Raw genomic sequence first — 23,264 nt, 5'->3', positions numbered from 1 at the left:
CCCAAGAGCTGATGGCTGGGGATGCTCAGATGCGGATTCAGCAATAATTGATTCCCATGATATAGTGTGGAATTAGCTCAGGGCAGGACCGTGGGATGTCGTAGCAGGGCAGGTGTAGGTATGGAAACCAGTTTTCAGCTTGCAGCTGGTTGCTCTCACCAAATCAAATCCCTGGCGTGTCCCTTCTCTACTTTTAAGAAGTGGCTGTCAATTTCTGAGTTTGACTTTCCCTGTCTTTGCTCATTGGCGTGTGTCATTTGTCCCACCTCTGGCTACGGAAGGCAGCATGGACAGTCCTCCAGCTGCGGGACGGGTGTCTCCATACACTGACTTTCCCTTCCCTCGCCTCCCACAGTCCCCTCCTCTATGCACAGAGCGACAGGTGAACTTGATCAAAACTGAGTACTCAACTTTGAAAAGTCATCAGCCCCCCACTCTGCACAGTGTCCCACAGACCACCTCCTTCTGGCGTAAATGACATGGAGCGGTGATGAGCACATGAGCACATTCACAAACACTGTTGTTTCTCAGCTTACAAAATGCTTTCACAGCCACTGTCTCATTTTAAAGGAAAATCAGTGTTCTTTCCAGTGTTTCCGTAAGGTTGTTATTATTGTTCACATTAGCATTTATTGAGATAACCTTCCTTTCTTTTTAAAAACACTCCTTGGGGGGGCGTCTGGGTGGCTTAGTCATTAGGCATCTGCCTTCAGCTCGGGTCATGATCCCGGGGTCCTGGGGTCGAGCCCCGCATCAGGCTCTCTGCTCGGCTGGAGGCCTGCTTCTCCCTCTCCCACTCCCCCTGCTTGTGTTCCCTGTCTCGCTGTGTCTCTCTCTGTCAAAGAAATAAATAAAAGCTTTAAAAAAATAAAAAAAAAAACCACTCCCTTGTTCCTTGGGAATGGAGAGTGGGGGGCAGGGAGTGTGTGTGTGTGTGTGTGTGTGTGTGTGTGTGTGTGTGTGTGTGTTTTCACCTAAAGAACAGAAAGGAAAAGTAAATGCAGGGTCAAGAAAGTAATGTGGAAAATGCTTGACGGAAAGTTTTATTCAGCAAAAAAACCCAACCGACCAAATTTTAAAAATTGAAAAACAAAAACCAGTAATGGGAGAGTGGGAATGAGCCTGTCAAAGGGAGAGTAAAGCTTCTCTTTTCTTGTAATACCATGGAATGGATATATTTAGGTTGGTGTAGTTCTAGTTGGACATTATAGTGAAAATAAACAATCTGATATAAATTACAGTCCTTCTGGGCTGAAACTGATGTTTATTGATTAGTTAATATTGTGTGGACAGTTTACTTCCTGTACATCTTGCTACTTAGCAAAACTGTGATCTGCAGCAGGAAATGAGACATAGAAAAAATATGATGGAACAGCTGGATTTGAGCATTTATGTGTGGGAGGGAAGTCCGTGGAAGCAAACTTAATGGATCCTTATGTCAGCCCCATGATTGCAAAATCAAACAAGTGAAACCCATAAAATGGAAGTCTGTAATGAACGTTCTTCTGTTGAGTGAGTTTGGGTTTACACGGTTCTGACCCGGTCTCACAGTAGAAGTTAAGGTTAAGAGTGTAGCTTTTGGTTCTAGCCTCGACTCTACTGCCTTGGAACTCTGTGATCTTGGGAAAGTCATTTAAATGTGAAAAAAAAAATCCAGTTTTCTTACTTGTAGGAAAGGGTTTTTATTAGAATAAAGGAGGTGGGATTTATCTGAAGTTACCTGGCATCATTCTTGGGGGCATAGCAGGTGCTCAGTGAGGTTTGAATAACTTACACTAACCCAGCCCTACTGGTGGTTAAGTTCCCATCTAAGCCCTGTGCATATATTACCTCATTTGAACCCTCTCAAGACCCCCTTGAAACAAGTATACCTATTATCCTCATTTTACAGATGTAACTGAGGCTCAGAGAAGGTAAGAAACTTTCCCAAGGTCACACAGCAATTGTAAGGGGCAGTGCTGGTATTCCAAGCCAGGTTGTGTGGCTCCAGCATCTATGATCTTAATCACCCATCCATATTGCATTTTCAGGTAGTCTGTAGAGTAACAGTAATGCAGATGACGTTTAACATGTGACAAGAAGAAGTCCCTGGAGAATGGCCCAGTGAGTAGCAGTATCAGAGATCTCTTACCCCAAATTTCAACTAAAAAGTTTTGGAATAGTTGAAACACCGAAAGTGTTCAGCTGGAACCAATACCCACCACCACCACCCTCAAATCTGAGTTTTCAAGGACAGGGACCTGTTGCCATCAACACTGTAGAATGGGACAGAGAAGGAGCCTTTCCTCCAGGTGCTATGTTCTCAGCCACTGGAGTCTACACCATTAGAAAGTATATCTTAAAGCAGCCTCGGAGTCAGATCTGATTGGTGGCCTCTTTTGCAAACCTGAGATAGGAGACTTTAAGTGGTCTATACTTAGCTTGTCCTGGAGGCCAAGTAGCACACTGTTCCCATGATATTTACAACTGGTTCCTCCGTCCATCAGGGTCTCTAGTTCTGGGTAGCTCCAGACTGAAGGGGAATTGACCAGGAGGCTATTTGGGATTTAAAAGTGGCCCATTGTAATTGACAAGACAGACAAAGCATGATAGTAGTATTTATATCAAAGCTAGTGGAATTTCAGGCAAAAAGAAAAAAAAACACCAAAAACAAAGATGAGTATTTTATATCCATCGATGATGAAGAAATCAGTCTTAAAAATTTGCATGCAAATACCATTGCATCGAAATATATAAAGAAAAAAAGTATAAGAAAAATGGCGAGAAGTAAAACTGCTGTGAGAAACTTTGATACATTTAAGTCAGTAAAAATTACATGTAGGGTCTGCACAGTATAATTATTGTTACATTAACAGATATGACTGAACATTGTATTTTGAGGGAATATACTGTCTTTTTAAGCAGCTAGGGACCATTTATAAAAACTGATTCTGTGCTAGACTCCAAAGAAGATTGTGAAAAAAAATCTCAGTAAAACAGACACCACCAGAAGAGACCTCGCCCTGAGGCTGCTCGCAGCCATTCCTTTCTCCCTCCTGTTGCAGAGGCACAAGTGTGTGTCTTCCTTTCCAAGGCTAATTAATCTCCCCATCTGTGTCCTGGACTCCAGCCCCTCTGCTTCCTCAGAGATCCCACTCCACCCATCATCCCCTCTTCTCCATCTCTCCCTCTCCTCCTTTCCCATCAGGGTTAGAAGAGATCCCAGATTTCTTCCATCTTAAATACAAGTATAATTTTTTTTTTATCTAAGTGTAATTAACATACAGTGTTATATTAGCTACAGGTGTACGATATAGTGGTTCAACAATTCCATACATTTCTCAGTGCTCATCACCGTAAGTGTACTCTCCATCCCCTTCACCTCTTTCACCCACCTCCCCTCTGATGACTGCCAGTGTGTTCTCTGTATTTTAGAGTCTGAGTTGGTTGGTTGGTTGTCTTGGTCTCTTTTTTTTCTTTGTTTGTTCATTTGTTTCTTAAATCCCACATATGAGTCAGATCATATAGTATTTGTCTTTCTCTGACTTACTTTGCTTAGCATAATACTCTCTAGCTCCATCCGTGTTGTTGCAAATGGCAAGATTTCATTCTTTTTCATGGTGGAACTATATTCCAGTGTGTGTGTGTGTATGTGTGTGTGTATGTGTATCATATGTATGTATATATATATGTAAACATATATATATATATCTCACATCTTCTTTATCCTTCCATCAGCCAGTGGACACTTAGGTTGCTTCCATATCTTGGCTATTCTAAATAAAGCTGCAGTAAACCTAGGAGTGTATATATCTTTTCGAATTAGTATTTTCATTCTCTTTGGGTAAATACCCAGTAGTGGAATTAGTGGATTATATGGTAGTTCTACCCTTAATTTTTTAAGGAATCTCCCCACTGTTTTCCACAGTGGCTGCACCAGTTTGCATTCCCACCCACAGGGCGTGAGGGTTCCCGTTTCTCCATGTCGTCCCTAACCCTTGTTCTTTGCTGTTTTTGATTTTAGCCATTCTGACAGGTGTGCGGTGATATCTCACTGTGGTTTTAATTTGCGCTTCCCTGATGATGAGTGATATCAAGGAAGTATAATTTTAAGACTTGTGTGTGAATTATATATTAAAATATATGTATTTTAAATTCTCCACATCTTTAGCTGCCACCCTAATCTTCTCCCTACCTTTACCGACAGAGTTTGGACAAACTGTATGTACTTCCTGTCTCTCTACTCCTTCAGCATCATTTTTTTTTTTTTAAACAATAGCCTTCTGTGCCCACTACTTAATAAAATGCTTTTACAAAACCCAGTAACAGTTTTTACTGCTGTAGAGACTTTAGTACTGCTGGTCCCTCCCACCTCAAAATCCTCTGTCTGCTAGAGTTCTCACTGCATTTCTGGTCAGAGGCAGAGCTCTGCCATTTCCCGCAGGGCGGTGAGGAAATGCTGACAAGTTTGTTGACTGTGGGGCCGTCGTCCCTTACTGTCATTATGACCTGGAGTTTTCCCTCCCTATGCGCTCCCAGAATCAGTGCTATGCAAAGCAGGACTCACAAGCACGCAGAATCAGCACCTCCTGGGAGGCTGCTAGATCGGCAGATTCTTGGGGTCCACCCTGAACTTCTGGGTTAGGATGTCTATGGGCGGGGCGGGAATCTGTGTTTTAACAAGTTCTCCAGGTGCTTGTGGGAGGTACCGCCCTATAAAAGTATCAGGGAGACTTGACATATCAAACTGTATGGGAGAGTTACAGAAACAGGAGGGGATTGCACTTTAGGAGGAGAAGACATTTAACGCGGTGTCGTATAGGTTTCTTTTCCTATAATTCTAAGGACATTAAATCCTTTACGGTGGTCCCTTATAGGTTGCCCCTCATTCCACGCCTTGCCCAGCTGCCCTACAATGTCCATTTCTCTCCAAGGTTAATACTATGGACAGCTGGGAATTCGTTGCCTTTTACACAGAAGAACATTTGTTCCCAGATTTGAGCATTCTGTCTAAAATCAAATGCCATGGGTTCTGGTCTGAGACGTTTCACTTGACTGTGTAACCGTCAATGGGTGATGGTTGAAACAGACACACAGACACACAGACACACACACACACACACACACACACACACACACACAGCAAATATCTGTAATATAAGCAACTATCAATAATTATACCTCTAAAGAATGGAATTGGTTTGAAGTTTGTGAAGTCATAGGGGATAACTTTTACCTTCTACTTTCTATCCTTCTGTGCCTTTTTGTATTTTTTTAAAAAATCCTTAATGTTACCATTATAAATTATTAATATATATTATACATACTCAATCATTTCCCCCACCCCAAGAAGAAAACACACTAATAGGATAACATACTGGCATTGTGATTCATTCATGACTTGCTTATTTTCTTTGCCTGGATATTCTAAATTTTCTGCAGTAAACATGTAGCATGTCATATACATAATACAAATTTGTTTTGAAAATGCATGTGCATTGGAATGCTTTCCCGAGGTGATGAAAACCTATTTGGACACATCACTTGGGCTTAGCACTCTTTCAAAATCTTTACAAGCTTGGGCTGTAGTGTCAGTGCATAACACAGACCTTCCACACATTTATGCATTTGAGGGCTGTAACAGAATTGATAATTACATATAATTTTTGTCACAACTTAATTTTATCACTGAGCTTTGTGGCCTCTTCATTCTCAAAAGTCTACTTTATCTTCTTAAAATGTTGACCTAGAAAAACATGCCATGATTTATTTAACCAGACCCATATTAATGAACATTTAGGGTTTTTTCTTAGTTTTGCTATGCTTGTTCACATTTATACATGTTTATCTTTGATTATATGTTTTTATTTTTCAAAGATACTGGTAATTTTTCCTCCAATAACATTTACTGCTATCTTCACAAATTAAAATTTATGAGAGCATTATGATTTTTACTAATAGAAAAAAATGAAATGTATCTTGTTTTCAACCTGCATTTCTGTGATTACCAGTGAGTTGGGCATCTTTTCATAAGCTTCTTGTCATTTTAATTCTTTTTCCTTTGAACTATTTTTCAAGCATTTGGCCAATTTTCTTGAAAATTTGTGTGTTTTTTTTTTTCTTATTCACTTGTAAACACTTTTTGTATATTAAGGAAACTGTCTATAATTGTAATTTTTTCTGTCTTCAACAATTTTAAGTTTTATGTCAAATGAATTAATCTTTGCCTTTTCATTTTCTCAAAGCATTTTTATGTCTAGAAAGACATTTAAAGTTTTCTTTTTGTAGGTCATGCTCATTCTTAAAAAGTTTATTCCAAGGTATTCCATCTTTTTTTCTTGCCATTGCAAATGGGATATTTTCTTCCATTATGTTTTCTGATTATTGTTGGTATTTCTGAAAGCTACTAACTTTTGAACATAGGCACACCTAGGAGATATTGGAGGTTCAGCTCCAGATCACTGCAATAAAGTGAATGTCACAATAAAGTGAGTCAAATGACTTTTCAGTTTCTCAGTGCATTTCAAAGTTATGTTTACACTATACTGTAGTTTATGAAGTATGCAATAGCATTATATCTAAAAAATGTATATACCTTAATTTAAAAAATATTGCTAAAAATGTTAACCATTATTTGAGCCTTTAGTGAGTCATAATCATTGATCACAGATTACCATAACAAATATAATAATAATAATGAGAAAGTTTAAAATATTGTGAGAATTACCAAAATGTGACACACAAGTGAGCAAATACTGTTGGATAAATGGTGCCAATAGACTTGCTGGATGCAGGGTGCCACAAACCTTTAATTTGGAAAGAAGGAAGGAAGGAAGGGAGAAAAAAGAAAAAAAAAAAAGCAGTATCCGCAAAGGGCAATAAAATGAGGTATGCATGTATTAATTTCCTCCTGATTTCTAATGCTTAGACTATTTTTTTTTCTTGCCCAGTTACTTTGGCTAGTCTTCCCAAAGATCCTAAATCAAATGATGGTAATTAACATTCCTAATTTCCCTATTTAAGTAGCAGTATTTCTAATATTTAAGCATAAAATATATTAATCATATTAGTGGCATTCTTTTTTAAGTAGGCTCCACACTGGCATGGAGCCTGATGCAGCATTGAACTCACAACCCCAAGATTGAGACCTGAGCTGAGATCAAGAGTCAGATGCTTAACTGACTGAGCCACCCAGGCGTCCCTTTACTGGCATTTTAAAATCATGTAACAAACATTTGTTTTCTTTTATTTACAGAGTTGTTTTTTTTTTTTTAAATCAGGAATAACTAGTGAATTATACCAAGGAAATTTTTAGAATCTATTCTCTTAGCCACTTTTAAATGTACCATATAGCAGTGTTAACAATAGTCATCACCAGAATTTTATTAGAGAGTTCTGAACAAGGTTTTGGAAGCAAATTTTCAGATAATTATAATGTGCTACTTTGGTATTTATTATTAATTTTTTTAATTTAGTGTAGTTAACATACAATGTTATATTAGTTTTAGGTGTACAGCAGTGATTTGGTAAGTTTTTAGTACTTTTAAATAGAAGTGTTTCTTGACAGAGAAGTCAGACACAAATAAAAAGTCAACAAGTTGTCTGTACTCTGTGTCATTCATCAATATAATATTTTTTACTCTTCTACCTTAAATAATACCAGTGAAGTGCATATTTTTGGTTACTGTCCTTAACGTGTTGGCCAGCCTCAGCTTTTTAAGAATTGCAGTCACTCTGACTCTACTTGGAGATCCTTGTCACCCTCTAATATTATAAATGCTGTCTTAAAATCTGAAGCCATTGGACAATTAACTGAGCAAATTTTAAAAATAACATTGTAGAATAAAATCAATACATTTTTATTATATAAAATTTGGAAAATACAGAAAATTCATAAGGAACAACACAAAAATCATTCATATTCCTAAACCTCAGAGAAGCATTAGTGACATGATGGTGTATGTGTCTATGAATATACATGCTATATTAACGACCCTTAATCATTTTTGTCACCTCACACTATATCGTGGACCTACTTCTATGTTGGTATATGTAGACTGCCTCAGGTTTTCTGATGGATATGTCAACATATATTTAACAAACCCTCCATTCATAAATGTTTATGTGGTTTCCAATGCCCATTATTATTTCAAAAATGCTGCAGTGAACATTGTAAAGAGTTGTGATTTTATGTATGTAAAGTATGTTAAACATCTATCTGCACAATTATAAGATTTTTTTTCTGTAGGAAAAGTTCTGGGAAAGGCAGTTGCAGAATCAATTGGGATGCACAATACAATTTTTGGTTGATATTGCCAAATTGCCTTTCACAAACATGTTGCCAATTACACTCCCACTCGTAGTTCTAACAACTGTTTTCTTCAGTTTTTCCAATGTGGGATATTGTCAGTCTTTATAATTTGCTAAAAGGATAGATTAAAACTTTTAAGTGTATTTTTATTAATTTTCCATGACTCTGAGCATTTTCTTATGTTTATGAGTTATTTTTAATTTTCTATGAAATACCTTCTCATATATCCTTCAAGAATTGAAAGGATATTATTATTATTGTCTTATTAATAATAGACATTTTCTCCCATTTTTCCTTTCCCTCTGATAGTTTTGCTTCATGTGTTTTAGTACCATTTATCTAAAGCATATATGAAGGTCATGATAGCTGAATTATTCCCTAGATTATTATGAAGTGATCTTCCTTTATTTAGTGTATTTTTGCCTTGAGTTAAACTTTGCGTGGCAATCATGTATGATTCCTGTTTTATTTTTGTGTATATTTGCCTAGAGTATAAGTTTAAATCTTAGACCTTTATTCTAAATAAAGACTCTTTTTAAAAACATAATCACAAAGCCCTTATTACATCTAAAAATTAACAATAATCCCTTAATGTCATCAAATATCCAGTCTGTGTTCATTTTTCTGAGATCATCTCATAAATATTATCTTATAGTTTACTTGTTCAGATTAAATATGGTTTCCTTTAGTTCTTTGAGCATATTTAGTGTAGTTTATTTAAAGCTTTTGTCTAAAATTCCAACTCTGGGCTTACTCAGAGACAGTTTCTGTTGGTTGCTTTTGTTGTTCCCATGTATGGGCCATACTTTCTTGTTCTTTTGTAGGTCTTGTAACTTTTTGTTGAAAATTGGGCATTTTAAATATAATGTTGCATATCTGGAAGTCAAATTCTCCCCCGACAACCAGAGTTTGTTATTGTTTGTTGCTCCTGTGTGTTAAGTAATTTTTTTAACCAATTTTGTAAAGTCTGTATTCTTTGTCACGTGTAACTACTAAAGTCTCTGCTCAGTTGGTTTAGTGGTCAGCTAATGACTTAAAATGTCTAAAATCAATAAGTCTTTACTAAGGGGCTCTGTGTGTGTGTTAAGGCACAGTTCAACACTCAACCAGGCAGTTGACAACTCTCTTATAGCCTTCACTTCCTGCTTGTTGCAGAGTCTCAGGGTCAGCCAGAGGTGAGAATTTAGGGCCTTCTCATGTCTTCTCTGAGTATGGACACAGCCCTGAGCATGCACACAGCCCTCCACATATGTGTGGCCTTCTAGATTCCCAGGGGTGTGTTGGCACTTTTCAAAGCCCCCTGTGGACATCTCTATTCTCCAGCTTTTCCTTTTAAGCTTTTTGGATAGCTTGTTTTCTTCAACTGTTATCTACCACCTTGGGCAGCCTCAATGTTAAACAACTGCCTCTGATTGTTTTGGACAAGTGCCCCTCGGGAGAAGGCTGTTTGTACTGGGCAAGCTCCTAGGTAGGCAAAATAAAGACAGCTTTGTGAGTGAGGTCTTCCAAGGAACCATCGTTCAGGTCAAATAAAGACAGTTGAGAATTGGAGCTTTGAAGGAGCTCCAACCATAATCCACCCCTGCAGCATCTTCCAGGCTGCTGATTTTCACAGTGACTATGGGATGTTGGTTTTCAAGGTTACAGTGGAGGCTGAGAATGGGGGATATGGGACTAGGCAATTTAAAATGCCATAAAATTTGTTGTTCTTACCCAGTGTTTTTCTTGAATAAATTCTGCCCAGATTGCTGCAAGCCTTAGTTAATTTCCAGAATTTTGAAAATGTTGATTCTGGCCATTTTTGTGTGTGCATGTTTTCATGAAGGAGTGGTTTTCAGAGTTCCTTACTCCGTCAGTTTTGCTTGCTTATTCAAGTTAGTCTCTAAATAAGATTTGTATGTTGCATTTGTATGTTATGTCTCTTAACTCTTTTTTTAAATTATAAGTACGTCCTCCTCTCTTTTTATCCTTAATTATGTTTCTTAATTTGTTTTTAATTATAAGTATGTCCTTTTTCCCCCTTGATATTTATTTGTTAAGGAAGCTGCTCATTTGTCTTACAGATTTTCCCATAATCTATATTTTTCTCGTTACATTTCCATGATGTGGTTTAGTATTTTCCTTTGTACCCTACATTTCCTATTAGTGGGTTGTTAGATATGAAAGCTTGATCATAATCAGGTGTGTGTGTTTGTTTGTTTGTTTGTTTGTTTTGGTAAGAATACTTTAAAGTAGGTGTTATGTACTTCCTAATGCATCATATTAGGAGATACATAATGTATGGCTTTCTGTCTTACTGTGATGCTATAGCTATGGATACTTAATGTTTAAATGATGATAATATATCAGTCCTTCACTTATCAGCTTGGGTACTTCTGTAAAGAAAAACTTCACCTCATCAACTGTTTGGTTTCCCTGAAGTACAATTTGTGTAGAAAGGCATGGTAAATGCATTATTCTTTTGTCTTTATTTATCAGTTTTCAAAACAATGAGCTGGTTTGTAGCATCCTCAGAATGTGACCAGTGATTTTTTTTCCAGTGTTATTAAGGACTTAAGGATTTAAACATATTTCATGTGATTCACTTCTTTGCAGTTATTATTCTTATTAATGTTCAAATTGTCACATTTTTGCCCAATTGGATACTCTTTATGTTGACTCTGAAGTCCTTTCACATAACTTCAGTTCAGTGCACATGATTCATATCTTTGAGAGCTCCCTTTTATTATTCCATAGCAAAATTCTAAGATTAGCTAGTTCCTTTTCTGACCCAGACCTGGATTGAACCATTTCCTTAAAGGAGCCCTGGTTCTTTTTAGTGGGAAATGGTATTTGGAGGCACCACATGGATGCAAGAATGTTCATTCTTTTTGAGCTGGTTAATATTTATTGGATTTTCAGGCGATAGACTAAGAATAAATATTAGAGTGTATGTATATATATGTGATATTGTATATTAATATATTAACATTTATGTAAGTATGATATATGTTAGTTATAAAATACAGTTAAAGTATACAATTAAATGTTAGTTAGAATGCACAAAAGCAGTTTATTTAATATCAGAATACTTACTGAACTTTTTTTGGAGTTTATAGTTTTTTCCACTAGTTCTATTGAAAAATAAATGACGAACATCACTGTATAGGTTTTAGGCATAAAATACGATGGTTTGACTTACATATATTGTGAAATGAGTACCATAGTAGGTTCAGCTAACATCCATCTTCTCATATAGATACAATTAAAAGAAAAGAAAGAAGAGAAAGAATAAGGAAAAAAAATTATCCTTGTGATGAGAAAATTTCTCCTATATATTATACATCACTGTTAGCTGTAGTCATCCTGTTGTACATTACATCCCTAGGCTTTTTGTCTTATAACTGGAAATTTGTACCTTTCAATCACTTTCTTCCAATATCTTCTTCCCCCACGCTCTGCCTCTGGTAACCACTGGTCTGATTTGTTTTTCTATGAGTTTGTTTTTGTTTTGTTTTGTTTTTATATTCCACATATAAGTGAAATCATACAGTTTTTGTTTTTCTACAGCTGACTTCTTTCTCTTAGCATAATGCCTTTGAGGTCCATCCATGTTCTTGCAGATGGTAGGATTTTCTCAGTTTTTAATGGCTGAATAATATTCTATTGTATACATATATACCACAACTTATATCTTTTCATTCATTGATGGACTCTTAGGTTGTTTCCATGTCTTGGCTATTGTAAATAATGCCTATGAACATGCAGGTGCAGACATCTTTTTGTTAGTATTTTCATTTCCTTTGGTTATATTCCCTGAAGTGGAATTGCTAGATCATAGAATTGCTCTAGTTTTCGTTTTTTGGAGATACTCCATACTGTTTTCCACAGTGGGTGTTCCAATTTATAATCCCATCAACAGTGCACAAAAGTTTCCTTCTATCCAAATCCATGCCACCATTTGTTATCTCTTGTCTTTTTGATTATGGCCATTCTAACGTGCATGAGGTGATATCTCATTGTAGTTCTAATTTGCATTTCCCTAATGGCTCGTAATGTTGTGAATCTTTTCATGTACCTATTGGCCTTTGGTATATCTTCTTTGGCTATATGACTATGCAGGTCCTTTGCCCATTTTAAATTGGGGTTTTTGTTTGTTTTGCTATTGAGTTGTATGAGTTTGTTCTAAATTTTGGATATTAACCCCTTATCAGATACACGCTTTGCATATATTTTTTTCCATTCCATAGGTTGTCTTTTCACTTTGTTGGTGGTTTCTTTTGCCGTGCAAAAAAACTTTTTAGTTTGATGTAGTCCCATTTGTTTATCTTTTATTTTGTTGCTTGAGCTTTAGGTGTTATATCAAAAAAATCATTACCAAGACCCATGTCAAAGAGATTGTATTCCTATGTTTTCTTCTAGGAGTTACATGGTTTCAGATATTTACATTTAAGTCTTTAAGCTATTTCAAGTTAATTTTTGTGAGTGGTGTAAGATATGGGTCCAGTTTTATTCTTTTACATGTGAGAATCCAATTATTCCAGCATATTTATTGAAGAGACTGTTTTTTCTCCTTTGAGTATTCTTGGCTCCCTTGTCAAATATTAGTTGACTGTATGTGCTTGGATTTATTTCTGGGCTCTTGATACTTTTCCATTGGTCTATTTTTTTGTTTTTGTTATGACATACTACACTTTAAAAAAAAAAAGATTTACTTATTTGAGAGAGAGGGAGCGAGCGAGCTCGATGGGGGAGGGGCAGAGGGAAAGAGAGTCTGAGCACAGAGCCTGACGGGAAAGGTGGGCGGGGGCTGGATCTCATGACCCTGAGATCACAACCTGAGTTGAAACTGCCAGTTGGACACTCAGCTGACTGTGCTGCCCAGGTGCCCCAACATTCCACATGTTTTAATAACTGTAGCTTTTCAAGTATAGCTTGAAAACAAGAAGTTTGATGCCTCCTGCTTTGTTATTCCTTCTCAGGATTTCTTTGTCTATTTGGAGTCTTTTGTAGTTCCATGTAAATTTTAAGAGTATTTTTCTACTTCTGTGAAAAATGTTATTAGAAACTTAATAGGGATTCCATCAAATTTATAGATGGCCTTCGGTAGTATTGATATTTTAACAATATTAATTCTTCCAAACCATGAACATAAGATATCATAAGATACGTTTATATTTATATGTATCTTCTTCAATTTCCTTCATCACTGTCTTGCAGTTTTCAGAGTAGAGATCTTTCACCTCCTTCATTAGATTTGTCCCTAAGTATTGTTTTGATGCTATTGTAAATGGGATCAATTTCTTTACTTTTTTTCCCAAAAGATTTATTGTTAGTGTATAGAAATGCTGCTGATATTTGTATGTTAATCTTATGTTAACTCTAGGATTTTCTATACAGTTGACTCTTGAACAACAATGAGTTTGAACTGCATGGGTCTACTTATATGTGGATTTTTATTTTTGATAAATACAATCCAGTACTGTAAATGTATTTTCTTTTCCCTATGACTTTCTTGAAAACATTTTCTTTTCTTTAGCTTACTTTATTGTAAAAATACAGTGTATAATACATACAACATATAAAATATGTATTCATCAGCTTACTTTATTGTAAGAATACAGTGTATAATACATATAACATATAAAATAAAATATGTATTCATCAGCTTACTTTATTGTAAGAATACAGTGTATAATACATATAACATATAAAATATGTATTCATTGTGTTATCTGTAAGGCTTCTGGTCAATAGTAGGCTATTAGCAGTTAAGTTTTGGGGGAAGTTACATGCAGATTTTTGATGGCATGAGTGGTTGATGCCCCTAACCTCTGCATTGTTCAAGGGTCAGCTTTATAGAAAATCATGTCATTTGCAAATAGAGACATTTTTACTACTTCTTTTCCAATTCTGGCATCTTTTATTTCTTTTTCTTGCCTTATTGCTCTAGATAGGTCTTCCAGTACTGTGTTGAATAGAAGTGGTGAGAATGGGCATCTTTTTCTGTTCCTGATCTTAGAGGAAAAGCTTTCAACCTTTCACCATTCACTATGATGCTGGCTATGAGCTTGTTATATATTACCTTTATTATGTTGAGATACATTTGTTCTATGCCTAATTTGCTAAGAGTTTTTATCATGAGTGGATGTTGAATTTGTCAAATGCTTTTTCTGTTTTTATAGAGATAATCATAGGATTTTCTTTCATTCTATTAATGTGATGTATCACATTGATTGATTTGTATATGTTGAACCATTCTTGCATCCCAGGAAGTAAATCCCACTTGATTATGGTGAATGATCATTTTAATGTGCTATTGAATTTGGTTTGCTACTATTTAACTGAGAATTTTTGCGTCTATATTCATCAGGGTTATTGGCCTGTAATAGATTTTTTCTTCTTGAAGTTTTACTTGACAATTACAAATAATGGTATTTAAAATTTTTTCTTTCTAACATATATTCCTATAAGTTATTTATTTTCTAATTACATTGAATAGCATAAGGATCTCCAGAAGAGCATGGAAAAGATGATGATGATAATGCTTGCTTTGTTACTATGGTGGAAGTAGTTCTATCATTGAGTTTCACCATGAAGTGTGCTCATGGCTTCTTACTCTTTATCAAATTGGGGATGTTTCTTTCTATCCCTGGCTTTAATAGGAATCTTATCATAATGTATACTGAATTGTATCAGACACCTTTTTCATTTAAATGATCATAATGTTTACCTTCTTTGATCTGTTAATATAACCAGTTACATTAACAAGTTTTATGTTGTCAGTAATTCACTTTTAGAATATATTCTGTTTACTCATGATGTATAATTCTTATGATAGAATTCTGGAATTAATTTGCTGTATTTTATTTATTATTTTTATATATCCATAGTCATAATTAAGATGTGGTTCATCTGTTAATTTTTGTGCTCTCTGTGTTTGGTTTGGGTATCTGAGTTATTTTAATTGTACATTTCTGAGAACCTTTCAGTCTTCTTTTTATGTGCTTACATGTTACTTAAGATTTAGCAAAACTCATCCAGTAAAACTTTTGGGCCCTGATCCTTTTTTTTTTTTTCATTTTCTACCTTCTTTTGTAAAAAATGTTTTTAGCTTTTGAACATTGTATTTGAAAAGTAACTCATCAGTACATTGTCACTATACGAAACAAAAAATACAGAACTATGTTCTTCTTCACTCATTCCTAGAACTTTCATTTCTTTTCTAAGAGGTAACTGCTGTCAAAGATTTGGTGAAAACTCTTCCATGAATTTAAAGGATTAAATAATTAAAATCCCACTCTGTTATTTACTGATAGGCATTTGCATACTGCTATGCATTTTCATATTATTATGTGTATATAATGTTATTCAATGCATTTACACACAATATGAAGTATTATACATGTATATATTTATAGCAATATAAATATATATAATATAATATAAATACAGCTATAAATAACATACACATGAAAATGCAATATTAAACACGTACTTTATAATGAGTTTATGCCTCATGCATTTTTTTAATGTGGTAAAATATGCGTAACATACAATTTACCATGTTAATCATTTTTAAGTGTATAGTTCAGCAGCATTAAATACATTCACATTGATATGCAACCATTACCACAGTCTGTCTCCAGGGTTTTCATCTTGCAAAGCTGAAATCTGTACCCACTAAACAAACAAGAACTCTCCATTGTCTCCTACCCCAAGCCCTGGCAACCACCACTCTACTTTCTGTCTCTATGAACTTGACTGTTCATACAAATGAAATTACACAGTATTTACCCTTTTGTGACTGACTTATTTCACTTAGCATAACATCTTTGTGGTTCATCCCTATTGCATAGCATGTGTCAGAATTTCCCCTTTTTAAGGCTTAATAATGTTCCATTGTATATATGTCCCACATGATAGCTTTCCACTCATCTGTTGATGGACACTTGGGTTGTTTCCACCTTTTGACTATTGTAAATAATGCTATGAACACGGGTATACAAATATCTCTTTGAATCTCTGCTTTCAATTCTTTTGGGTATAAACCCAGATGTGGAATTGCTGAATCATATGGTAATTCTGTATATAATATTTTGAGGAATTGTTTTCCATAGTGGTTGAACTATTTTATATTCCCACCAGTGGTTCACAAGCATTCCAATTTCTCCTCATCCTGAGGATTATTTTTTGTTTTGTTTTTTTGATAATGGCCATCCTAATAGATGTGAAGTGGGATCTCATTATGGTTTTATTTGCATTTCCCTAAAAACTAGTGATGTTGAGCATGTTTTTATGCACTTATTGACCATTTGTATATTCTGTTGAGAGAAATGTCTGTTCAAGTCCTTTGCTCATTTTTACTTTGGGTTGGTTGGTTGTTGCTATTATTGTTGAGTTATACAAGTTCTTTATATGTTCTGGATATTAACCCTTTATCTGATACGTGATTTGTAAATATTTTCTCCCATTTCATGGGTTGCTTTTTTACTCTGTTGATATTATCCTATGATGCACAAAAGTTTAATTATGATGTAGTCTAGGTAATTTATTTTTTCATGTGTTAACTGTGCTTTTTGGTATCATATCCAAGAAATCATTGCCCATATATATTGCTTTTTAACTTCCTTTTTTATTCATCAGTATGTATGTTGGCTTTCTTTCCACATCAAGTCCTATAGCTTCTTTTTTTTTTTATAAAGATTTTATTTATTTGAGAGAGAGAATGAGAGAGAGAGAGAGCACATGAGAGGGGGGAGGGTCAGAGGGAGAAGCAGCCCCCCTGTGGAGCAGGGAGCCCGATGCGGGACTTGATCCTGGGACTCCAGGATCATGACCTGAGCCGAAGGCAGTTGCTTAACCAACTGAGCCACCCAGGCGCTCAAGTCCTATAGCTTCTTATCATTGCTTTTACCAGACATAGGGTATTCTTTAGTACAGAAATATAATTGTTTGTTTCAGCTCTCCTATAATGGTGGACATTTAAATAGTGTCCATTGTTTTGTTTTTTTGCATGTATGTATGCATGTATATATTTTGCATGTATGCAGGTATTTTGCATGTATGTATGTTAGGAACAAACGGAAAATTTGGAAAGAATATTTATCTGAATGTTAGAAGTGATGCTCTCTGGGCAGCAGGATTAGAAATAGTTTTATTTTATCTTCTTGCTTATTTGCATTTTTAAATTTTCAATAATAAACATATTTTTATCTAATAAAAACTTATAAACAAGTCAGCAAACATACTAACATCCTTTGATCCAACAATTTCGCCCCAGAATTTATCCAGAAAATTTGTTCTAAGTTAAACAAAAACATCTGCTTGAAGTAATTCATATCATTGATAATATGCTAATACCATTTAGTAACAGGCTTAATGTTCAAATTGGGGACTACTGGGGTAAAATTTTATATATGAGTCTAGATTATTATGCAGCCATGAAAATTAATTTCAGAACTTGTAAAAGCAGGAAACGAAAAACCTCTCTGAAGACTAGGATTGCCCCAAGATAATGATCTAGGCCAGGGATCGTCAAACATTTTTCTGTGTAGGACTAGAGAGTAAATAGATTAGGCTTTCTGAGCCCTGTTGTCTTGGTTACAACTACTCAACTCTACCTTTGGGTAGGGTAAAGAAGCCTTAAGTGAATGGGTGTGGCCAGACTTGGCCCGGGGCCCTAGTTTGAGGGCCCCCCCCCAACTCCCCATCAAAGCATGCAGTTGAGGGCTGGGGGAGGAAGGCAATTGAGATGGTAGGCCAGGGAATTCATTTTAAACTTTTCTTTAATTTTTTTTAAAAATGCTTTTAAGTGAAATTATGAGTAGTATGAATATGCCTTATACACACAGTAGGTGCTTTCCAGAGATTTCTTGACTCTGAGGTGAAGTGTAGGTAAAGAACCCTTTGCAAATGCTTCCGTTCTGATTGACTTGCTTATGTTGATAGGCCTTTCGGGCATAAGTTTCACTACATTTGTCGCGCATTCTTTCTTAGGGGAAGAAAATGTAATTGCTGTCCCTCTGGGAAGTCGGAGTGTAAGAATTACAGTGAAAGGACCAGCGCATCTTTGTAAGTACAATTTAATCCTGACATGTTTTTATTTCCTGATAGTTTATTTAGCCAACAAGAAAAATCTTTCTTTGTGTTAATGGGTAGGTAGGAAAATATCTCAAGGATTTTGCCAACCATCGTGAAATCATCTGTATCACTAGGGAATGATCAATACCCTGAATTTTTCTGTTCTCATGCCCCAGTGTTTGGAAATATACCAGTTTGGGATTAGTCTCCCTGTGGGAGAGGAAATCAAGTTGTATGGGAAATAAACTATTTTTATGGGGAGAGTAGAATAGTATTCAAGAGTTTTCTGGAGATTTCAAAAGTTTGGGACAAAAATAAATTTTTTTTAAACACAGAACCGTATCAGTGATTATAGCTGAAAAGTATAAGCTTTGTTTTTTTTTTTTTTTAAAGATTTTATTTATATATTTGACAGAGAGAGACAGTGAGAGCAGGAACACAAGCAGGGGGAGTGGGAGAGGGAGAAGCAGGCTCCCCGCTGAGCAGGGAGCCCGATGTGGGACTCGATCCCAGGACCCTGGGATCATGATCTGAGCCGAAGGCAGACGCTTAACGACTGAGCCACCCAGGCGCCCGAAAAGTATAAGCTTTGTTACCAACACATCGCAACTTCAGGTCCAGGGGCAGCGAAAATAAACACTGGTTTCCCAGAATACGGAGTTTGAAATGATAGAAGATTGACACTAAATATTGTTTCTTTGGCCAAAGTCAGGTGGCATCTCCTCTTTGTTTTTTGATCTCTTAGGACCTAACAGAACAGGAAATAGCGGAGTTTGTCTGTTTCTTTCCCAAGGTCTCCCTGTGGCCAGAGACAGGACTTTCTTAGTCTTTTTCATAGGTGAATGTGTCTTTGCCAGGACTGGTTCCCTGGCCTTGAAGAACCTTACTGAGTTCAGCCATCTCTTTCCATAAAAGTGCAAAACAGTACTTATAACTATTTTAAAGCTACACAAATCAAGGTCCAATGGATCAAAGTGCTACACAGATTGCCCACCCCCCTTTTTTTTCTGAGCCACCATCCTAGATTTTTGACTTGTAAAATTTTCTCTGGGCCACAAGCATCATGTTTTTGGTAGCTTTTAAGTGTGTGTGTGTGTGTGTGTGTGTGTGTGTGTGTGTGTGTGTGTGTGTATTTGTACATTTTGAATTCAGTAGTAATATTCCAACCAGAAATGTTCTTTGAGAAAAGTTTATGTCAAAACATTTAAGTAAAAATGTTTAAGATCACCAATAATGTAGATTAAAATCTTGAAAAAACAAGAAATTCTGTAGTACATTATAATCTCAATCAGAGAAGCAAGAGAATATCTTTGGGGCAGTAAGGGTGAACCATTGTTTGAAAGTCTTTTATTTTCTTTTACCCTTTATTTTATCAATTATGACTAAAAGGTGTGACCAATTTTTTTTTTAACTAAAATGTTTACAGTCCTGTAAGGGTCACTGTATTCAAGGCTTTCTCTGTAAGGAAACATCAAAACATTTTCTAAGCATTTTAAAATGGCTTAAAGCCTATAGCTCTTGATGAGAGTAAACCTTTATCCTTATAAATGTGAACTTGATTTTTGAAAACAGGTAAAAAACATTCAGATCCAAATTTTGTGAATCATTTGAGGGAATCACATTGGAACATACAGTTTGGGATTCAAAAATACAAAGCGCTGAATCATACTAGTAGCGTTATTCATGATAACCATAAGGTGAAAACAACCCAAATGTCCATCAGCTGATGGATGGATAAATAAAATATGACATATGTAGAATATTATTTAGCTAAAGCAGAGAATGGAGCACGACACATTCTACCACATGAATGGTCCTTGAAAACATGATGCTGTGTGAAAGAAGCCAGATGCAAAAGGCCACATGTGATTCCATTTATATGACATGTCCAGAAAAAGCAAATCTATGGACAGAAAGTAGCTTGGTGGTTGCCTGGGGCTGGGGGAAGTCGGGTTGGTGGGGAGATGGGGGCATGACTGCTAGTGGCTATAGGGTTTCTTTTGGGGATGACAAAAATGTTCTAAACTTAGATCATGGTGATGTGATGTTTTTCACAACTCTGTGAATATACTGAAATCGTTAAACTGTGTTATAAATGGGCGAATTTTATGGCACGTGAATTTTATGGCATATCAGAAAGATGTTTAAAAAAATATTCAGTGACTGGGCCCAATTTTCTCAGGATGCTAAAGGCAATTCCCAAAAATTCAGCTCCAAAACTAGGTTTGTAAGTTCCAAAATCAAAATACATAGACACTAAACAGAATAAGCAAAGATGAATACTTAGAGGCAAAGTATTCATTTACATGCAAATATGTTCTGGCATATTAAACATAACTTTATACTCAAAACTGGCACTGTTCCAAGAACAGGGCTCAAAAATGCTCCCATTTCTCCAAAGGTGACAGACTGTTGCTTGGAATATTTCTCCACTCAACCGTCTTGGAGTTGGCTCTGGAAGGGTTCCCGAAAGTTATCCTTCTCTGCTGATGAATAGAACTGGCTTCATTTCCAAAGGGTTTAGTTAACATTTCCGAATATCTACATATAGAAATGGTTTTATTTTCTTGATTTATACAACTGTTTTCTTAATTTTTTATTTGAAACAAAGATATATTCCTGAAATAAAGTTTACTTTGCTGTAATAAATCATTCTTTTGAGATCTGTATTAATTACAACCCTCCAAAAGGCTACATAATGAAGAACCAAGAACACCCAGTAATGTTAATGTCAGTCTCTTTGCCGTGGAATGGAATGTCTATCTTACATATTGCCTAGAGGGGTGTAGATCCTAAATTTCCAGTCCTGTCCCACGCCTCGCCCCAGCATTATCCCAATTGCCTAGTCCCAAATTTCCCTAAAACTTCAAAAATGGAAGCCCTAACAGGATTCCTGCAAAAGAGATTTTATTGTAGCAACACATTAGGATTAAATGCGTTTGATTGCAATAGACTTGAGAAGCCAAGACACCATTAACTGAAAACTCCCGTATTGATAGGGAGAATCATTTTGTTGTTGTTCTGGGGTTTTTCTTGTCCTCTAAAGTCCTGTTGATGACCATATACAGACATATACAGTTGACCCTTGAACAATGTGGGGCTTAGGGGTGCTGATTCCTGCACAGTGGAGAATGTGTATGAAACTTCTGAATCCCCCAAAACCTTTTTTTAATAGATTTTATTTATTTATTTGAGAGGGAGACCGTGCGCGTATGTGTGCGCAGGGGGAGGGGCAGAGGGGGAAGCAGACTCTCCGCTGAGCGGGGAGCCCAACATGGGGCTCGATCCCAGGACCCTGGGATCATGACCTGAGCCGGAGGCAGACACTTAACCAACTGAACCACGCAGGCGTCCTGACTCCACCCCAGAGCTTAACTGCTAACAGCCTACTGTTGAGCAGAAGCCTTACTGACAACATAAACAGTCAGTTGACACGTATGTTGTATGTTATTTGTATTATACACAATATTCTTCAAATCAAGTAAGCTAGAGAGAAGAAAATGTGATTAAGAAGGTCATAAGGAAGAGAGATACATTTACAAGACTGGACTGTGTTTAGGGGAAAAAAAAAAAAATCCCTCTCTCAGAGGACCTGCCCAGTTCAAACCCATGTTGTTCAAGGGTCAACTCTAAAAATATAAACATAGATGCCTACTGCCCAAAGGATGTGGATGTTGGATCACATGTGCATGCACCGTTAAATATCACTCGACTCTAAGCCTCAGTTTGGTGTATTTATAAGTGACTTCACTGTGCTGAACGCGTGTTATGTGTTTACCTAGCGATACTTCTGTGGCCTTAGATTGTAAGGAGACCTTTCCAGGATGGTTAACAGGAGGCTGCCTCTTCTGAAGGAAGCCTGGACTGGCACTCCTCCTTCCACTAGAAGCACCAAGACACCTCCATCATCTTTATAGTTATCATTTATTTTATTAACAACTGGGATGGATCAGAATATTTAAAGGCACCATTATAGACTCAAGTTGTGAAGATTTGGGGGATTTAAGAGGGCCTAAGGAGGAGAAAGAAGTCAGCAGTGGATAGCGGGGATGAAGGCCCGTACCCTCTGCTTTCCGTAGTGGTGGGTGTGTTTACGGGCTTCCGGGGTTCTCCATCCAGCAGGAGCTCTCTTGCTGCAGAAACCACAGAGGGATCCGGGAAGGCTCTGAGAGCTCAAGGATCCTGTGTGCTGATCTCACGAGCCATGAATTATACTTTAACACAACATAGGGCTGCAGTCGAATACAGTGGAATGCTAGAAAGCAATGAAACTTAAAAATGTATTTGTAAGTCAATGCATCATCTAAATTGTTGGTTTTCACCAACCCTGTCTGTCACTTATTTTAAGAGGCATAGGCACTAAAGAGAAGCAAATTTACCATCTGCAAAAAATGACAACTTTTGAAAAGCTCCACTGGCCCCTGCCTCACCCGGAGATTTATCACACTGGCTTTGTCAGTCCAGTTGTCAGAATCATTTGTATCAATGAACTCCACCTTCATCAAATCACTCCCCCTGTCTTTATCCACCCACTTCTGACTCTGTTATACAATAGAGGTCAGAGCCTCTGCCTTCCACCTCCTATATATGCAACGGGTGTTCGTGACCTACAGAGCTGGAAGCTTTTTTAAATCATTGCAATGAAGACATTTTCTCATAAGCATATGGATAATTGGGTATTGGACTTGGATAATTCTTATGTTCTCATGTCCTTGCCACTAAAGGCTTGGACGCTGCCCAAGTAATGGAATAGACTTGACACCAAAACACAAAACACCAGGACCAGACTAACAGAAATGCTGGCCTTTGGTTTTAGAGGGTGGCTGTCCTACGGGTCTTCCCTTCCTCCCAGATTCTGACATCCCGCCATAGCTCTGCAGCCCGACGGCCCTCGGGACACTGTGGTCCAGAA

The 23,264-nt window shown here is 36.6% G+C and overlaps 1 protein-coding gene across 2 annotated transcripts in view; it reads left to right on the top strand.

The window, feature by feature from the left end:
• Positions 1 to 23,264, top strand: part of ADAMTSL3 (ADAMTS like 3) — a 355,931-nt gene that overhangs the window by 181,854 nt on the left and 150,813 nt on the right. For both annotated transcript variants that reach the window (XM_088025151.1, XM_088025150.1), the window contains exon 7: positions 18,269 to 18,343. In XM_088025151.1, coding sequence (XP_087881277.1) covers positions 18,269 to 18,343 — 75 coding nt within the window. The remainder of the gene's footprint in view (positions 1 to 18,268; positions 18,344 to 23,264) is intronic.

The sequence above is a fragment of the Eumetopias jubatus genome, unplaced genomic scaffold (genome assembly GCF_037043125.1).
Source record: "Eumetopias jubatus isolate StellerSeaLion01/CBP00866 unplaced genomic scaffold, mEumJub1_p1.0 scaffold_7, whole genome shotgun sequence".
Taxonomy (NCBI): Eukaryota; Metazoa; Chordata; class Mammalia; order Carnivora; family Otariidae; genus Eumetopias; species Eumetopias jubatus.
Note: the sequence above shows the minus strand (reverse complement) of the source record. Positions and strands in the feature narration are given on the sequence as shown.